Consider the following 21011-nt stretch of genomic DNA (forward strand, 5'->3'; position numbering starts at 1 on the left):
AGGAATCAATATGATTGTAATGTACTGTATGACCCATTCCTTTTGTAGCTTCTCTCTATAAAGCTGCTTGCTTCAGATCAGCACCATGACTGGCATCCAAACTTTTGATGGCGCACACACACACACTTTACACACACACAAACACAACACACACACAGACGCACGCACACACACACACACACACCTTCAGGATACAGGGTTGAATGAGTTCAGGTAGGAGTGTGTGACATGTGGATAGAGACAGAGGATCAGAGCAGGTCCTGTCTGCTGTGACTGGGGGGAGGAGAAGGATTGAAGATGGCTGACGGTCCGTTAGAAGTGCACCGAGAGGCGAGGAGGGAGGGAGGGAGGGAGAGGGGTGGGGTGGGCTTAGGAGGGGGTGGGGGGTTGTTTTTATGATTGACAGGTCTGACCCGCCTCCTGCTGTAGCAACATCTCATCCTTGCGGGCGGGGAAAGTGTCGATGGTGGTGAACAACTCGGCCGCCGTGATCGGGAACGGGTAGCGCTGCTTGTCCATGCCCTGCTTGTCCACCAGCACCATTTGGAAAGACCTCTGCGGGATCTGGAGCAGTAACCTTGGAAACACATCAGCTCAGTAAGCAGCTGTGGTGAGCATGTGTGTGTGTGTATGTGTGTGCATGTGTGTGTGTTAGTGTGCATGTGCGTACCTGAGCTGCAGGGCCAGGCCTGGGGGGAGCAGCCTGTGACGAATTCGTCCAATCTGAGCCGGGTAAGTCCCGACCAGCTCAATTACCGTCACATGCCTCAGGTCCAGTCCACACTGAGCGTGCTGTAGCCACGAGAGACACGGAGGGAAGACAGACAGATCTATGAGCTTTATAGGTTTGGTATCGATTCCTCGGTGAGAAAAACAAAACTGATTGTACAGGGGACAGAAAACTGTGCTGAACAGAAGATATAGAAAACACCAGGGCTGCAGGTAATGATCACTTTCACAATAGATTAGATAGAGATGGATGGATGGATGGATGGATGGATGGATGGATGGATGGATGGATGGATGGATGGATGGATGGATGGATGGATGGATGGATGGATGGATAATGAATGCGTCTTTTTTATCTCCACACATTTCTTGCGACCCTACTTACTATGTGCAACAAAGCATTTGTATTTTCGGTGATCACTCCCCAATAATTTAGCTACTTTTAAGAGTGCTGCATCCATCTGAAAGGCATCTTACAGATTTTTACTTTTCAGAGTCTGTTAAATGTCTTTTTTGGCCCATTTTGTCTGAGGTAAAGAAGTTGCCTAATAATTATATAACTATAGATAGATAGATAGATAGATAGATAGATAGATAGATAGATAGATAGATAGATAGATAGATAGATAGATAGATAGATAGATAGATAGATAGATAGATAGATAGATAGATAGGTGCAAAGAAAAGTTGTAGTAAGGTCCAGCACCGAGACGTTGTGATAAAATAAATTCACAGTGTGCAGGAGTTTATATATTGTTTTGGATCTGCTTGTCCCTCTCCTACGCACCTGTCTGGAAAATAGATGTGCAAAGTATTTTTCTCTTTGAAGGATCTTTTGTATAAAATACTCCTAAATATTTTAGAGCCAAAGGAAGACATCACTCGTTTTTTATCTGACCAAAATCCAAACGTACTCCATTACACTGACACGATATAACACAAGAGAAAAGCAGCAAGTTTTTTCATTTTTGAAAAGCTGGAAAAATGAAATGAACTATTTGACATTTTAGCTTGATAAAAAAAAAAGAATGACTCAGAACATAGTGATGAGAGATATCAGAAACCAGCGTCCAGGAGACGTCCCTATCACTCACTGCTCACTGTGTCGCTGTCTTTTACCGCTGCTTTGTCTTTCAGCTGATAACCCAGTCGACTCTGGGCGATCAGGCCTTTAAACTCAGCTCTGACTAAATGGTTTTTCCGAAGACGGGAGCATCATCCAGCTCCAGAGCAGCCTTATCAGAGCCGGCGTCACTGTCATTTTTTCATCGGCTTGACATTTTCTGTGCACAGAGACGTCCTCCCTCCTGTTTATTTGTCTCAGTGCTTTTGTCCTACTTGGGGCCGCTAAGCAGGAGTGAAAACCAAACACACAGTCGTCCCTCTTTGTGAGGAGCTTTACACACAAGAGCACAAATCACTGCAGTATTGACCTCTCCCACTTCTTCTGCTTCTTCCCTCCATCTATCCTCACCCCACATGTTCCCTCCGTGCGTCGTGCCTCACCTGTAGGTTAGTCATCTGGAAGCGATAATTATGATTGGCAGCCGTCGGCGCCGAGATAATGAGGAGCCGCCTCTTCTCATAGAACTGGTCCAGCAGTGCAGCAGCCGTCCGCACTCCCACGTTGATGTTCATGGCTGCGATGACATTGAATGTACAATTAAGTGAGAACGTTAAAAGGCACGACACGCGGTGCAGACGCAGACTATTTATTACCGCGAGATGCGTGAGTGTTATTTTATTCTTTCAGCTGCTCTGCAGATTAAATCCAATAAGAAACTCATGCCCCATCAGAAGTGTATTCAACAGTGAACTGAACATGCACAATTGAGTATTAATTGCTGATGGTCTGCTGCACAAAAGCTGCAACACTGTCTCTTTCCATGTACTACTTCTTCCTGTCTCACACAGACATTCAATAGAGGGGCGTCCAGTATTGATCTCATCAATCGATACATAGCACCGAGGCCATTTTCACCTCCACTGAGCTTCTCTCTGGGAACCAGTTCAGCACAGGTAGACAAAGTTTATGTAACTTTCTGTGCTGTGTGTTGCTGCTGTGGGAAAAGACTGTAGCACCTATACATTTAAAGTCTAATTAGCCTAATCAGATACGAATGTAAATCTTCATTGAGGAAAACAGTGTGATTTTACAAAGAAGCCAAACAGTGTTACAAGTCGCCAGGTAACACTGCAACAAATGTAAGACTGTCCCCATCGGTACTGATGTAAATACTTTGAGGAATATGAATTATCATCTGACTTTAAACCAAATTAGAGTCGAAAATGAAACCAGATCTGACAGGAGCCTGCAGGAGGAAATGTGGAGAATAATATTCAAATTATCCTCGTAATTGTTTCGGTTGTATAACAACTTTAAGGCAATTCTTCTTTCTTTCTTCTTAAAAATAATGAGAATTCAGAGAAGTTCATGTGAATGAGTTAAAAGCTGCAGAGCTGTGGAAGCAACACCACGAGATTGTGGACATTCACACTTTTGGTTACAGTCAGTATTAAAGAAAATGTATGAAATGTAAAACATTAGTTATGGATTAAACCAGAGGGGGAAAATACTTGAATGACTAATTCATTAGAAATAATAATGTTAGAGCTGAGTCATGATGTATAAGTCGTATTCCTCCTCTTTTTTATCACTTCTTCCATCTTTTATTTTTCCTACATTTAGTTTCTGATTTGATTTTATTCTATTCCTGCATCTGCACTTCTACATTGACACAAAAGAAAAATAAATGAATGAATAAAAGCTGGTTTGTGTGTCTGTTTGTGTTACTGCATGCAGTACGTACCTGTGCAGGTGGTGTCTGTGCCGGACCAGGTGAGCCCGTACTGACACACTCTGGCGGCGCTGCCCTGCAGATCGTAGCCGCCGGTGCACTTGAACTCACAGTTGGCTCCGTAGTTGTCTTTATCACTGTCACACTTCATGTAGCCGTTGTCTGGGGGAAACAGTGGGCTGCAGCGGCGCACTGCACACGACAGACACACACACACACGCACAGGTCAGGAAATATGGCAGGTAACAACAAGGCCTCCACATAAACATGATCCACAGACTCTCAAATGGAGAGAATCACACTTCAACAGGAGGAATAAGGTTCACATTTCTTAATCAGAGAGTAGTTGTGTCTTATTTCTGAAGCTAGATCCTTTGAAATGTGTATGACTGGACTAAATAAAGAATTAGTCATAAAAGACTGACATATCCTGTGTCATTCAGAAGCCTCTCACGGATGCAGCTGTGGTCTTTCTCAAGCCAGGAAGTATCACATTATCACTTTATATCTACCATTGATTTGATTCAGTCGGTAATAAAAGCCTGGTGAATATATCATACGAAAAAAAAAAACCCTGCAGGACGGAGGAGGCCTGACATGAATCTGTTATCTGTTAAATCTCAGGTACAGAAGTTGTATGGAGACATTTTTCCATTAAACTACTTCACTTGGCCATTTGCTTTATGCCAGAAATTGTAGTTTGAACTCCTCCAGCTGCTGAGGGCTCATTAATCTCACTGTTAGTTTTTGTCTCTGTGAGGCAACACAAAGAAGCAGCTCCAGAGATGAACCTGTCACCTCTGCAATTACACAGCCTCCTATAGGAAAGCTTGTACTTTTATATCCAGATAATGTCCTTGTACATATCCTGCTGTTGAATGTGGTACAAACTATAGGGAAGTATACGAATTCCCATAAGAAAACAGCCCTATATGAAAAACATGTACTTTACAATTGCAATTAATTTGATGTATTCAGGAATGTAACAATTGAACACAGTCTCTGCTTTCTAGGAGAAACAACCCCTGAGATTAAAGTGTAACTGAGACGCTGCTTCCACACAGAATATCAAAAAGCATCTGTTCCTCACTCACCTCGCACTCTGACAGTGAAGCGACAGGATCCTTTGTTCCCTGCACGGTCAAACACGGTGTAGGACATCTTATGGAGCCCCTCCGGGAAGTCAGATTTTGAAGGTTTCCCTTTGAGGATAACGCTGTAAAAGACAAGACTCGCGTTTAATCTTTCACTGCGACGTCTCTGTTGAACAAAACACAGCCGAGTGCTCTGAAGCAAAAATGCAAGAAAAAGCTTGAAAAAAGAGATGAGACGGACTCTGTGAGGATGCCATCTGCAGTGTCGACGCCCTCTGGTGTGTCCCAGGTCACCCTGGCTGTCAGTTTTGCCGGCTCTGCCCATTTGTCCTTCACGGTCGGACACTTGATTTTAGGGTGATCCATATCTACAGAGAAAAAAGGGGAACAAATGAAAAACAAACAAACAAAACTCTCAATCACATCACAAGATGCTCCTTCGTAGGAGAACAGACACCAGATCACAGCCAGTTTGTGACATTCATTAGTGTCTGCAATACTTTTCATCAAATCAACTCTTTTTATCTTTTCCCTACATTGTTGTAGTGTTTTAATGTCTCCATCCTTCAGACATCCTCTAGTCTAAAAATATTTAATAAACAGGAAAGCAACTAGAAGGTGGAACAGCATTTATCAACAAAAACATCTGGACACCTGAAATATTAGGTCCAATGGTCGGGACAGTCAGTGGCACTGAGAGACAGGTTGATGTGAAAAGTTTAGAGCATTAAAGGGGTTCTAGGCTTTTAATAATCAAAGCACGATTTCAAGCGAAGTGCATCTGAGACTCTGAGGAAAATTAGTCTGGCTGGTGTCCTCGCAGACAGACGTAGGAGACCCAATGTCATCGCGCAAACAACATTGGTGAGGACATGCTGGCTCTGTTTCTGAGAGCTCTGAAGGAGCGCGTGCTGACACCGACGACTGGTACCAAGGTCGTTAGACCACTCAGCCATTTACACAGCTCAGCTCAGCCGTTCATGAAAGACAGAGTCACTTTCAGCCACAGATTCAGGCTGCGAGAGAGAATAATAATCGGGCTGTGTGTATATCTAGATATCTAGAGGCCTGTTTGTTCCAAGCATCAAAAATATAACTTTTATATTGTGGGGAACAGTCATTGCATTTTTCAGCACTTTTAAAACAGTAATCTGCAGCTGACATTGTGCCTTAAGTGAGCAATTACCCCAGTCTGTCTCCACAGTGGGGTTTTTCCACTGCAGCCCAGTCGTCTACAGGCTCCAGGCCTCGGCGGGAGGCTAAATTGTGCACAAAAACAACAACACCACACACATACACACATTCTTACCGACGCAGGTGGGAACACCGGCGCTCCACACCTTGTTGTGCTGGCAGGTTGCCGTCTTCTGGCCCTTCAGACTGAATCCAGGGGAGCAGAAAAACTCGCAGCGAGAGTTGAAGTAGGAGCCGTCGGAGCACTTGTAGCCGCCGTTAACGGGCATGTCCAGCTTGGGACAGCGGATCTCTGTCGGAGGAGGAGGAGGAGGAGGGTTCAGTCAGTGTTTACATCCAAACACTAAATTCTTCCACCCGCCAGTAGAAGCCACACACTGGTCGCTTGTTAACATTATTAAATTATGACATTCACAATTCTTCTTCTGCCAAAAAAAGAAAGGATACAGGAAAGTGTTGGTTATCCAGAGCAGCTCAAACTGTCTCCAAACTGAATATGAGTCTCTGTATGAAAGGCAGCAACCGGTCTGTAAGGAACCAGTCTGTAATCCCCTCTGAATCCCACAGTATCTGGACATTGATTTGTTAAATGAGTTCGTTTTTTTCTTCCGAGGTAATGTAAACGATGAATTGCACTGATAATCCGCAGATAAATCAAGCTGTAGTGTTTACTGAGCACACACTTAACCCTCAAATCCCTCCTCCCACACATGGCGAGAGAGATTTCTCCACCTAACTCAGTGTTTGCTATTGATTATGAGCTTCTTCTTTTTTTTGTCGTCTTTATTCTTTGCAGATACAGATTGGTCCTGATTCGTCGATATCATCAGAAGTTCTGTTTGGTTATTGCATAATAATCAGCCCTGCTCTGTCTATATGTAATTTGTGATGACTATTTATTTATCTGTGTGTGCTATGTGAGATCTTACTGTGTCTGACTCTGACCTTTTGCTGCAAACCAAATTGCCCTGCGGGGACATCAAAGATTTTCAAAAAACAAATATATGTGGCCCTTAACACCTGAAATTACTCAAGAGCAGATGTGATACTTAAAGTATTAGTAGTAGTGGCAGCGATTTTCCACCAGTATCCTGAGTTACAATGGAGCAGTTCAGCAGTTTAGTGTCCCATGCTCTAGATAATCGTTATTTCCAAGGAGGCTTTATGACCTGCCAACAAACAACTTCTGGGAACAGTAATAGACCCGTGTAATTGTGTACAAATTTGCTGTATAAATGTGAGCTGATGAAAAAAACAAAACAAAACAAAAAACGTCAGCTGCAAATAGTTGGACTCCCATGTGCAGGACTTGGATGGAAAATCTCCAAATGAACAAACATCCTCCCCCCAAAGCTGCAGATTGTGTAGGATCAAGAATAAACATTGATGCTAAAACCCGTGAGGTTATCTACAAAAATCCACATTAGGCAAATCTAGTGTGTACATGCAAGACCGGGGATGTCACGATTACTTGTTTTCACGATTAATCACGGTATTAAACGCAACAATTAATTAATCGTAAATCGTCACTTCCCAAAAAAGATTACGGTATGTCGGAACCATATCGGCAGATGTGCGCCAAAATAAAGGTAAACGCACAGATACTGGTCCATTTAACTAACGTAACATTGTATCGGTAGGAATTTAAATGTTAGCGTGTCATTTGTATTAAAAAAGAAAACACAAAATAAAACAAAAAACGATTAAAATAAACGTAAACATTTGGTATAGATGACAATTTATGACCTGAATATTTCAAACGCTTCCCCTTCGGGGGTTAATAATTGGTCATATATTATTAGAAAGTTGAAATATTTTGTGTAAATAATGAGTAATGTAATTATATTTTGACTGTAGTGTATTTGATTTTACACATCCATAGTGTTGTGAAATTAATAAATGCTTAATAATCGTGATAATCGTAACACAAGTGGTTTTTTCTTTGACAATAATCGTACCAAGAAAATTTGCAATTGTGACATCCCTATGCAAGACTGAATGTGTGTGTGTGTGTGTGTGTGGTCACCTCTGCAGGCGTAGTTAGAGGACCAGTGCTTGCTGGCCATGCACACCACCTCCGAGCTCTGCGACTCGTATCCCTGCTTACAGCGGATTTTACAGCGGGTTCCCATCACGTTCCTGTAGTGGTCTCCTCTGGGCGTGCGACAGCTCACGTCGCCATGTTTCAGCTTAATGGGCGCGCACCACGGAGTCCCTAAAAATGGAAGTAGAAGACAGCTACACTGACCTTTTTCTCCACCACATCGAGGCATTATACTTTATTCATGGCGTGACCTTAAACTCAGCAACAGAAAGTGGGAGAGAGGATTGTTGGTATCAATATTCATCATAGAAGTAGAATAAACTCTTACCTGGAGGAGACTATAAAAGCTATGAAAGACTTCCTTAAACTGTAAAGTGTGAAAATCCACCCATCACCTGAGTTCAGACGGATACGGTGGATTTCTCGTTACCTTAACTGTGACTTCTCTTAATCCAACAGAGTCTCATGAGGCACAGAGGGGATTCTCACTTGTGTAGAAGACAAATGTGTGATAACGTGTAGAGGCCACACTAGTTTCACAATGTGTGTGTGTGATAGAAAGTGATGAAATCTCCTCTTAGCTCTTCACTGACCCTGATCACACCACTGATTTGAACTCTCAGCTCTGATTACTAATCCGTCCCTGCATCCACTTCCATCCCCTCCAAGATGTTGTCGGTCTGAAATAACGATGCTGATTAGACCGCCGACCACAGATGTATCAGCTTCATTTCAGCACAACAGAGTCCAAAGTAAAGTACCTGTAATGCATGTTTTCATCCACTGAGAATAGTCAATGTATTAACACTGAATGTTATGTATTATGTTAATGTATTAACACAGATCTGATGATTCTGTCCACTGCTATTTTTCATGTCTTCTGTGAAATGGAAGCGATTTAGCGATTTATCGTCAACTCTGCTGCTTTTATTCAACTTTGCTAGTGCAGATGTTATCACTGATACACAAACTACCCACCCAGGGCCAAGAATTTATTGTAATGTTTTGACTTTTGATCCTGCCAACAAATAAGGAAATCCATTTCTAAAGCAGATTCATCAACATGTTGTGTCACATTTATTCAACCCAGGCAAAAAACCTAAGAGTGAAAATGACATATTGCCATTACATGGGGGATTATGTCATGACCATATCTCTGCCAGCGACCAACGGAGAGCGCAACAAATTACCGGTTCTCACCAATAAACAGTTCAGCAAAAAACATATTTCCTACAATCTCAAACTATTCTCCAAGACAGCTATGATTTCTGTCGACTTGTCTCCTCCCATGGCGGATACCTCTGCCCATCTCCCAAATGCTTGTGCAACAATCCCTTGTTTGATGCCAAGTTTGAGGGGCCGCGAAGTCCGTCCGTTTCCAATACATGGAAATCAGGATCTGCAGTTTATTTCCTGCTGGCTCAGGACGAGCGCTCAGCTCTGTGGTCCAACACACACACACACACACATACTGTATACACACACTTGGAGAGGAGAATACACATCGGGCAGGCTTAGGCTAATTTCCAGTTGGAATAAAAATGAGTATTCATTACACAGCAAGCCTCCCTTGCTCCCTCTCTGTATGCGTGTGTGTGCACTGGCAAAGTCTCCAGAGCCGCTGAGTTTGAGCTTTTACTCCAGAGGAGAGTTTGGTTTGGCCTGGACGATAATGTTCCGTGTCTAACTGACCCCGAAATTAAAGCGGGAAGCTAAAATGACACATAACTGTGTCATTTTTACGTAACTGGCTCAACTACCTGCCGTTAAATTGTGGCTCTTTAAAGACACAGTAGCATAAAATAATAGTCTTTCTAATTTTGATCTTACGTCTCTATGTATATAGTATTAATGCCATGGTTACAAAAATCAACCTTATTTCTCTTTCTGTCAAACATAAAATTATTTCCAATGACACATCTGAAACTCTGGGGCTAATAAATAAATGAATCCAACTGACTTTATTTGGGAATTATCTTTGACTATTGCTAGTTTAGCCTGCATGTTTGGATATGAGCCATCAAAAACTTTGTATAGAGAGTGTATGGTTGTGCAAAAACTTGCGTATGATCTTAAAATGCTGATGAGGGGAGGTTTGGGTGCAGGCTAATTGCTGGATATCACTACAGCTGGGTATTGGCTATGCTAGCAATCCATCAAAATCTGAAGAATCTTATTTAGATCCTCAAAATTTGTTTGAAAATTCTGCTGGAGTTGCTCTGATTGCAATTTCATTGTGACTATAAAAAGAATTTATTTAACTCTTGGGGCTGAAACACTCACCCTATCGTTCTCTAAATAAACTCCACCCCTCACCCTGATGATCCTATGAATGAAATCTAAGTAAAGTCTCAGGTTATGCGTGTTGGTCCGTGTCAAACAAAGCATGTAGTCACCTTTATATCTATGAGAGTACCAGTCCTCATCGTCTCCGTAGCCGTACTGTCCTGATCCTGGGGATGAAAGACAAAAAAGAAGAAGAAGAAAAAAGCGACTAATACAATGACTATAGCTGCATCCAAGATGTTAGGCAATGTTTGAAAGTGTTGTCCTGGGCTGAGTTATGGGATTTCTTTTTTTTTTCTTACAATAAAATAGCACAAAGGACAGGCTTAAAAACATTGCTCAACTTTTCATTTCAACCACACTCCAGGGGGGTGATCTGGATCTTTTGGACAGGACACATGCAGAATAGAAAAAATAAAAAATCATCCAAAAGATCCAATTTTTCCAGCTGGTTTGGAAAAATTAATCTGTTTAACACAAAGATTCACTCTGTGGCCCCACATTGTGATTGGTAAAAAATGAATGAATGAAAGGAGATTAAGTGAGTTGAGACGTTTTGTTCCAAACAGCTCCCATGGATCATCATACTCACCGGAGACAGACAGCAATATATTTTCAGTCAGGCTTTAAACAGTGAGCACATTTCTCAAAGAGCAGAATATATTCAGATCATAAAACAGCAGCATTCGAGAAGAACTGAAGTGTTTCTGAGTGGCGGCTGCAGAGCTGGTGGAGGACACAGCTGAATAGCATCGGTGAAAAGACAAATGTGAAGGGAATTGTGATGAGCAGGGAGGATTATTTTAGGAAAGAGGAAGAGGAGATGGAGAGAGGAAGGAGGGGTGGAGGTCAGGAAGCAATAAAAACAGAGAGGAAAAGGGAAATGGGTGAAGAAGGGGTTAAAGTAGGAGGAGGAGGGGGAGGAGGGAGTGGGGGGGTGGGGGGTCTTCAACCTTGGCCCTGGGATGTTATGAACCCTGGTGTGAATGTATCCTCTGTTTGGGATCCACAAGGGACGAGTGTTCAACCTCCTCCAGCTTCAGATATCAGCCACATGTTGGTCAATGAACCTGATACTGTGAGCACATCTCCCCCCCGTCCCACTCCCCATTCCTCATCATGACTTTAATAAAAGCTGTCTGGCCCATTTTGCTGCAAGTCATCTAAAGCACACACACACACACACACACACACACACACACACACACACTTACTCACTCACTCACTCACTCACACACACAAGCTTTGAGGTTTTAGATGTCAGATCACACAGCATTGATTGTACAGAGCAAACCCACAGACCGAGTGAGTCAGATTTAGCTGCCTAATGGGAAAACTTTTACTGTCTGCTCCTTAAGCGCTTATATCACTCCTGTGAGCATCTGCAGCAAAACAAACAATAACAATTTACACCACGGTAAATGGAGACTACTTGTCATCGTAAACAATGACTCACTTATTCTCCCTGTGTGAATCTCAGGTTTTAATATCAATGTCCACATGATTCACAGATTGATGCTTTTGCTTAGTTCCTGTTTCAAAGTTTTACTTTTTAATGCACCATAGCCTCCACACAACTGTCACATACTGTATTACTGTGAGGTCAAAGTCTATGACCCTACTGTATTGGTTTTAACAAGCCAAGAAAAAACACCTCTGGAAAAACCAAACTCTGGACCGAGCTTGAGGTGCAGCAAAGGTAATCCATGTTGTTCATTGGGAACAGATGATAGTGTAGTGTAGATCATTTTATTTAAAAAAAAAAAAAAGGTATTTACAGTTGTAAAAAAAAATCCAAATTAGGCATCAGATAAGAAACTAAATTCACAGAGAGTGAGAATCACCACCAGCAGATGAACTATTTACAAGTACAATATACATAACCCTCAGCTTGGACACATGATCAATATATCTCCAGCAACAGAAGAAAAGAAAGAAAATATCTTATAATAAAACCACAGAGGCCACATCATCTTCTAACCCTAACCCTCCAGCAGACATCAAGCTCGTGTTGTAAGTCCAGTTTTCAAGCTTTAGCTTCACTTCCTCTGCAGATGAACTTTGACCTGGACGGCCGAGAAGAATGAGAGCGGGAAAACTCAGCAAAGCAAAAACGTAAGCAAAGAGATATGTAAACAATAACACACAAAACACAACTTAAAAGGGATACTTCACCCAAAATCGATAATTCACCAATTTTCTATGCACCGTCATGCCAAGGAAGGGTTTGGAGAACTTTCAGAGGAGTTCCAGGAGGGGTTCGGCTGACAATGGACTTTCATATAATGGCGGCGGATAATGCTAATTTTTTAATCGTCCAAAACACACACTATGAAACATCCAAATACCTCCATACTGCTCGTCTGTACTGACCCAAGTGTCCTGAAGCCGCGACATGCAAAAGTTGTTTGGAAAAAATGTATTTGATCTCTGTTTTTATCCTTATTGTAGTAGTAGCTCCCAGTGGCTCTGTTGATGCTTGTGCACATGCACGAGATTTGCTGCGAGATGTTCGTTTGTCACAACAAGCTACAACAACAAGGGTAAAAACAGAGATCAAATTAATTTTTTCCTGTCACAGCTTCAGGACACTTGGGTCAGTACGGACAAGCAGTATGGAGGTATTTTGGATGTTTCATAGCTAGTGTGTGTCTTGGACGATTCAAAAGTGAGCACAATTATAGTGAGCACAATATAATCCATTATATGAAAATCCGTTGCCAGCCGGACCCCGCCTGGAACTCCAAAAGGTTTTGATGACTCAGAAAGTTCTCCAAACCCTTCCTTGGCATGACGGTGAGTAGAAAATTGGTGAATTATTGATTTTGGGTGAAGTATCCCTTTAAGATAGAACCAAAGGAAGAATTTAGTCTGTTTTCTTGAACAGTTTTTTTTTGTTAACCCTGACCAGAAGGACGCATTCACCTTATCTTCCAACCTGGTTGTCACATCTGATGACACCACATTGGTTGCATCAGGAGCCACAACCAGAGTAGTGCGAACTAGTCTATAAACCTCCTGAACACATTGAACGCATCGCTCTCCATCCATGGTGGTGGGTGACGGTCTATCCATGATATCGACCTCTGAAACTCTGATACATGCTTCATGTTTCACCTCTACACTGTTGTGGTGCAGGCTTGAAACTGATTCACCTGGTTAAACCTGACGAGCCCTCACAGATAAGAGGATTTTATAGTCAAACATGTCAAGAGACGAGAACATGCGATCAGACCAATCTTCACTTGTATCTAATAAACCTGTCAACATGATGATGTGGGATGAGCAGACGGCGTCATCCTCCTCCTCTACTCTACTTCAAAAGAGCTCTCAACGAGAATGATGTCAAAATGTTAATAGTGCAGGCAGCATGAAACCTCTGGGAGTGAATAAGCTTTAAATTACAGAGCCTGATATTCCAATTAGCTTTTCTCTGAGGGCCTGTAATACAAACTGTCACTATGTGGAAGCTCACTCCCCTGTTAAAGTATGGCTGCAGGGTCTGTGGAGTGGGAAAGGGCAGAAAATAAAAAGAAACATCAATTCCTCTTCACTAAACTCAACCTGCTGTGATTACAGAGTTACATAATTTCTTCTAGGGCACTAATCATTTCTGTTCCAGTGGCACTGTACAACCAACGTGTCTGTTGCTGCTCCTTCAGCTCTCTGCGACCCTGAAGAACAAACTTCTGCTTTTTTTTAATCCCCATTAGCACTTCACAGTGAACTCACCATAGTTACAGTAATAGCGTGATACAATAAATTGTAATACTAGTTAAAAATGACCTTACACAAATCAGCTGCATGTCACAGTTAGTTATGCAAGATAAGTGTTATTAATTAATTAATTTAACATTATAGCTCTGCATCTGACTTCACTACTGTAATCACAACAAAAACCAGAACAGTTATGACTCTTCAAAAATCTATATTTATTAAATCACCTTGGGGGCAAAGAGACTGATAATGAGTGAAATCAAGGCAATTTTAGCTGATTATAATTGGCTCTATGTCATTATTGGACTTATATGTGTATTTGCCGATAATTATTGGCCAATATCGGGCCGATAATTAGTTACAGCAATATGTCACCCTTGTTTGTATACTTGTTATTTGCCTATTTATACTTGGCCAGTATCCGGTGCTACTTTTGCATTTCTATGAAAGGATCTGTAGCTACAGTAGCATATACAAAAACGAGGAGTCGCACAGAGTTCAACAATTCATCCAAGTGTTCAAGATGTAAACTCACATCCAGAGACAGATCATTATTACACGGCGGCACCTTATTAAAAAAGCATGTATCTGTCTCATTTTAGAGCTGCACTAATCCATGGTTTTTAATTAACAATGGATCAAATGACTAATATGAAATCGACCGTTTAAAAGTCACAAACACGCAGACTCATCAGCTGGTTTCCCTCTGCTTTGACAACAATTATTTTACACTGTGCATGAAAACAGCTGTAGGTGACTTACAGTTCTTTAAAAACTGATGTAAAGTAGAGATGCATCATCAAGGAAAGAAAACCAGGCAAATGTTTGGGAAAAATGAGTCCTCTTAAACCTCACATAAAAGACCCTAATGTGCTGCTGACCCCAACTCCAGCTAACCCTAACTAGCATCTACACATTGCCTACACGAGGCATTCAACAATGGTTGTAAATTGTAGCATCTGCTTGAAGGTAACATTTATTGCTTTATCATTGCATCCGATATTCAAGTTGAATCTTGACTTAATTAACATCAGACACACAACCTGAACTGAACTGTAATGTTAATGTCTTCTTCCTGCTGGATGATACACGACTGTTTGCAAACATGTTTGCCAAATTGATTTTGTAATATGATAATGTGACAATGTGTTCATTGCCCTGCTGCCCCCAATTAAGTGCTGTATTGTAGTGTCAACTATATTCTGTGTTGAGAGTTGTTGTTATTAAGTGTGCTGCATGTTGTAATCTCATGCTCAGGCTAAATAAGTTACAGTATGAGACATGATTACTAAGTTTGTTTGTTAATTTAGCCACTTCACCAGTTAAGTTTTTATGTTAATGTTCAGCTAAATCCTTACTTTGTTAGACTGGACATGTTATGTTCAGTTGTTTCATATAGCAGCTACAGTATGTTAGATGTTTTACTGCATTTCTTAATGTTTTACATTGGCTGTGACTGTTTGTTCTTGTACTTTTCTTACAAATTAAACCCGAGGAGAGGACATTATCCCTGTTTTCTAACCAATAACTCCTTTTTATCTATTCATTAACAGACAGTTAAATGTTCCTCGGGCATTCATTATTCAGAGAGTGCTGCACTTAGTCTTCTTTTTTTTTCCCCCTGCAGATACACGACCACAGACAAGAGTGGCTGTTCTGCGGGGAAAGTGCTCTATGGCATTTCCCCAAGTTACTCCCTGTGTGGAGGATCTTTCTGCCCCTGACCCACATCATCAGTACAGGAATCATCATGGAAAATGTGATCAAACTTTTACGAGGACTTGCTGAACACTGTCTCTGTTCTTTTAAAAAAAGGAAATCCTATCTCACATTTTCAACCCTGTTTTAGACGCACACACAACTGATAAATGGGCAAAGTGACCCCCAGAACAAACACAATCATACCCCTGTAAAATAAACTCCTCATAAACACACACACACACGCCACAAGTACAGACCAGAGTCCTGACTTTCAGCTCAACAAGCAGTTTTTAGTCTGTCAGTGTAAATCTGCTCGGCAGCTTGTGTTCATGTTTCAGCCTGTATGATCATACAGCAGCGGTGAGCCACTCTCCAACCATCTACAGGCACATAGCCACAACACACACACCCACCCACACACACACACACGCACATACACCCACGCACATGCATACACACTACCAAACTACTCCTCTGTCCAAACTTTGAGCTTTGAAGTCATTTCAGTTCCTCACTGCAGGCGACAGGCTCTGCTCTGTCTGGCTCCATCTCTCTGTGTGTGTAGCCTATAGCCTGAATATTTTATTTTGGATGATACTGTAGCTACTTTAATAATCTGCCAATTATTTTTCAGAAGTGTCCATCACATGTTCCCAGGAGTCTGTGGTGGTGATGCCATTATTACATGTCTTGCACACAGCCCACAGATTCTCCAGTAACCAAACCAAAAAGTCATTAAACAAAGAAAACACACACAAAAATAAAATAAAAGGAAGATGGAACAAGAGCATGAATCACTTGGATGATAAATTGATTATTGAAATGAGTAAATGCAAGCATTACTGTAATCCTACAGCCCTACTTTAGTGTATGTGTGTGAGTCCTCCTGTGTTTACTCTACACCAGGAGAGGAACTCATCAGTGAAGTACAGTGAACACTTCCAGACCAGGCAGCAGATGGTAAAGTCCTTTACAAGTTTGATTCAGATGACTGGTGAATGGGTCGCTCTTCACTAAGGCAGGAAACCAAAAAAAAAAAACTCCAGTACTCTGCAGCAGCTACAGGGTTTTCATTAGTGCCACAGCCTGAGCTCTGTGCAGACTAGAAACGTCCCCCAGATGCACACTGCACTCCCCCCGCTTCCCACCCCCTCCACGTAAACACAGCCGCGGTTCACCAAAAACCAGCGATGGGGATAAGAAACCCTCAAACTCATGCGCAAACACTTAAAACACAAATCTATCTCTTACCCTCTCCCCCTCTGATTCAGATCTTTGTTTAATATAAAGCCCAGCCTCAATAAAGTGATATCAAACTTTCCCAGCAAACAGCATAAAGAGAAACTGATTGATAAAAGGGAAGGGAAGTTCATACTGACTAGTGGCCTTTGCCCGGTGGTCCTTACCTTCATAGCCGGAGCAGAAACAGAGCTGGACGACCAGGAGCAGCAGCAGCCACATGTCCATACTGAGGCGCAGGACGGACGCTCTTCGACATGTGAAGGGGAGCCTGCCTGCTCGCAGGAAAACTTCCAGCGCATTCCTGCTGCTTTCCAAAGGCCCGCCTCTTGCTCCAGAAACAAGGGAGGATTCTCCTAATACAGTCAGGCCCCGGCCACCGGGATGAGGCGATGAGGCGAAACGCTTCAATAGTGAAGTTTCTGTTGGTAAACTGTGACATGTCCTACTTCGTCATGTCCACTAGAGAAACTGACCCACTTTAAAAAAATTTTTTTTTACATGCATACCCTTGTACTCATAATGTTTTGTTTTTACTGCAATTAAGCAATTATGTTTACAGTTGGGCTACTAGTCAACATAAGCAACATGATCAGATGGTGACATTTTACAAAAAAGCTTAAATTAATTTTAAAAAAATGAACCCAGGGGGTTGGACATCACAAGTTTATGAATAATATCTATCTTAAATCCTGCAACCTTTTTGCTTTTCAACCCTTTGACACAAATGTATCTCCTGAAATAGCACACCTAAGACCTTGGTTCTCATGGTTACCATTAATAAACATGCCACAGTACTGGTGTAGCCTATAGATCATGGCATGGTTAACTGCCATGCCTTGTTCAGGTGATAGGACAGAAAAAGGATTGTAGGCCATTTGGATAGGTTTAAAACAAACAAACATGATTTTGGTTAAAATAACAACATATGTATCGTTAGGGTTAACGTTAACTTTGTGCGCAAGAAAATAAACACCTTCATTGCTAGTTTTGAGTGGAAATATTTATAATCCATTAGCATTGATTCATTTAGTTAAATTACAGTATATGGCCACTAGATGTCGCCTAACAACAAAATGTAACTGACCTATTGGCTCGTCTCTGAAGGAGGATAGCGCCTAGTTTTCTTCTTGTTTTGTCTCTTTCTGTTGGAAACTTTCACCTTTATTCAACAGCAGATTTTCTAGAAACATTACAAAACAAGAACAGATCTGTCTGCCTGCACCAATCAGCTACCAAAGCAGCCACAAAATCTGTTGTTTGCTCATTAGTCGGGTAGCGGCCTACGTGTAAAGTCGGTTCTAAAGATCGTTATGAACATCATTGCATAGTAATATCCCAGCATGTTTAGCACATGGAAAGATAAAGATATGCTGGAGAGTTTAATCTCTGTCAGCAGTAGGCAGTGCACAGCTGTAAGATCTTTCTGTATCAAACAATCCTACAAGTTTTGCTGTTTGCTAATGATGTGGAATATCTTACATGAAGTCGTGCTGGAACCCAAATTGTTCCCTGGCAACGCTTTTCTGATTAACTGCCCTATAGTAACTATACTGTATTTTTATTTTATTTATTGTCTACAGGGATATAGCAGAGGGAGAGATGATAGTTTGTTTCTGTAGAAGAATTACTTAGCAAAATAAATAAAATCTGTCAGTAAGTTGTTATCATTATGTTTCTGCACACTTACACAAATATGCACAGCAGGGAAGCTGGGTGAAAGTACAGTGCTGTCAAACCACTGCTTAATTTTTCTTCTGTGTGTGTGTGTGTGTGGGGGCGAGTCAACACATGAAGGTGTTGAAGTGTTCCTTGTCTTGACGGGAAACAGGAAAGGGAGGCGTGTGTGGGGATGTGACTTACTCGCTAGCTAGAGGATCTCCTGAGCTGTAATTACATGCGGGGTTCAGCCAACTGTTACGCCTGCATTAGCTGAAATGCCCCTCTCAGGTCAGGTGAAGAAAGGGTTAACCGGCTCCGTCTTTGTTCACTTGGCTCTGAGGGATTAGTCTGACACTTTGATGTGGTGTAAAAGGCAATGGTTTTGGATAAGGAGGGTCTCTGCATTTTGTTTTGTTGTGTCTAACTGTTGTTTACACAGACTTCTGCGTATCTGGTGTTTTCTTTGTGTATAATTTAAAGAATCTTTTAGGATTTAAACCGCAGAGCGACATATTGGTGTTGGTGTAAGTGTTTTTAGTGCAATAAATAGGAACTTTCCTCCTATAATGGTTCACTCTGATGTCGCAATGGTGTAGTTTAAACCATAGATGATTTTAAAATATCCAGACAGAAACAATTTATATGAATGCATTTATAAGAACACAGAGAAACCATATTCAGTGACAGACAGTACTGAGGGACACAATGATTTGGAGTCACACTTATATTTTAGCAGGATGTTTCGTGATATTCTATATTTTTCTTTTTGTCAACAAATCCCATGAAAAAACAAAAACCACCAGTGAGCTGACCCACTAATAACTGCCTATGTAGCCAGTGCAGTAGCTCATTTCTTGTGCTGAAGAGATCCATGTTGCTGTGAGTCAAAGGAGACCTGTGCTGTTTTTTTTATGCATCAAAGTCTGTTTATATGAGACTACTGCTGCACTGTATGGAAATAAGTAGTATCGTGTCTCCAGTGGGAGACGTGTTAAGTCTGAGGATGCGATTTTGAAAATGGAAAAGCAAATATATAGTTTCCAGACCTCTGTACAAAATGACAATGTGAAACTTGTACACTGTGACGACCCCTCTGAGAATTGTAAATTAGCTTTACAGAGCTTTATAGCAGGTTTCAGCTTATTGTTTTGTTTTGGCTGTTTGCATTGTCTTAAGCCACAGCAGGTAGCTGTTCTTGGTGGATGAGCACCAAAACACCAAGAGACACAGTTAGTGACAAGCAGGTGAACACAGTGAAGTGTTGAGCAGCTACGGAGCCTGATATTTCCCTGAGGAGGTGGTGGAGACCAAAATAGTTAAAGGGAGAATGAATGTTTGATCTAATGTCAGGTTCCCACATACATGTCACCACGTGTAGATAAGGGACCACTGATGTCAATATTGTATCCACAACTTTCCACTGCGCCCAAAGTGACTACAATTTGTTATATTAAAGGGGAACAATGCAAGTCAGTCATCTACAGTTTCAAAGTGCATATTTTAACTGTTGTAAAAACTCACTGCTAACCCTCCTCCCTCCCCCTCCGGTCATGTGCATTTGTTTTCAACGAAGCCGACAAGAAGGCGATCTGTGGAGCGATGTCTATGGAGGTGGGTAACATTAACAAGAGATTACAGATTACATTGTATCAGTGTCGTGCCGTGAAGCAGTCGTTTCCCGCGAGATGAGATCTGGGAAACCGGGTCGGAGGCGCTGATCTTGCAAGGTTTGTTTTCAGATGCTAGGTGGAAGAGAGCCTCCATTCTCCCAGAAACAAGTCATTGGACCATCACAATTACTCTGAAACTGTTTAATTAAAGGGATAGTTCAACATTTTGGCAAACTCTTCGTTACCTTTAATTGTCAGTGCAAGCTATTTTTAGAACGGCGGAGCAGAGCTGCTCAGAGCTAAGTTATGGAGGCTCATGGGATTTCTTGGTTTCCCTCATCAAATTAATCAAATACACAATCCAAAACGCTCTGGTGGACAAGTTGTGACCTGCACTTTCACCACGCTATGAGATAATAACGGAACGTTACGAGACAGAATTGTTTTAGGGTAAATTCATGCAAAACCCCCGATGTGTATTCCCATCAGGGGCAGTTTTTCAGCAAGCATTTCCATTATTATCTCTTTCTCTCTATCTGTTGGATTGTGTATTTGATGAGTTTGATGAGGGAAACCAAGAACTCCCATTAGCCTCCGTAACGTAGCTCTGAGCAGCTCACGGCTCGGCCGTTCTAAAAACAGCTTGCACCGATAATTAAAGGTAACGAATCTACTGCTATGATAATTGAGATTATGGCAATGGGCCAATTTGCCAAAATGTTGAACTACTGTATCCCTTTAAGGTGCTAATCTTCTCTTTAAGATTAAATCAGTCCAAAATACATCATTGTGTTGCAGTAAATACATTATAAAACCCAAGTACCAACTAAACACGGGCCTTATTTTTTCTTTTTTAAAGTGCTCTTCCAGTGGAATTAGTTGCTGCTACCACCTTTCATGCAAAGGCCTAATCGCAACATAGCTACCACTGTTAGTC

The 21011-nt window shown here is 41.6% G+C and overlaps 1 protein-coding gene across 1 annotated transcript; it reads right to left on the reverse strand.

Moving 5' to 3' along the window:
* Positions 1-148: 148 nt before the first annotated feature.
* Positions 149-17216, reverse strand: srpx (sushi-repeat containing protein X-linked). Its single transcript, XM_085765137.1, has 10 exons — positions 16970-17216; positions 10256-10312; positions 7842-8030; positions 5931-6107; positions 4863-4989; positions 4622-4743; positions 3540-3719; positions 2236-2369; positions 671-792; positions 149-577 (listed from the first exon to the last, which is right to left on the reverse strand). The coding sequence occupies exons 1-10, from the start codon at positions 17028-17030 to the stop codon at positions 394-396; spliced, it is 1353 nt and encodes a 450-aa protein (XP_085621263.1). The 5' UTR covers positions 17031-17216; the 3' UTR covers positions 149-393.
* Positions 17217-21011: the final 3795 nt, after the last annotated feature.

This window comes from Trachurus japonicus, chromosome 21 (assembly GCF_045865225.1).
Source record: "Trachurus japonicus isolate A0001 chromosome 21, Traja_1.0".
NCBI lineage: Eukaryota > Metazoa > Chordata > Actinopteri > Carangiformes > Carangidae > Trachurus > Trachurus japonicus.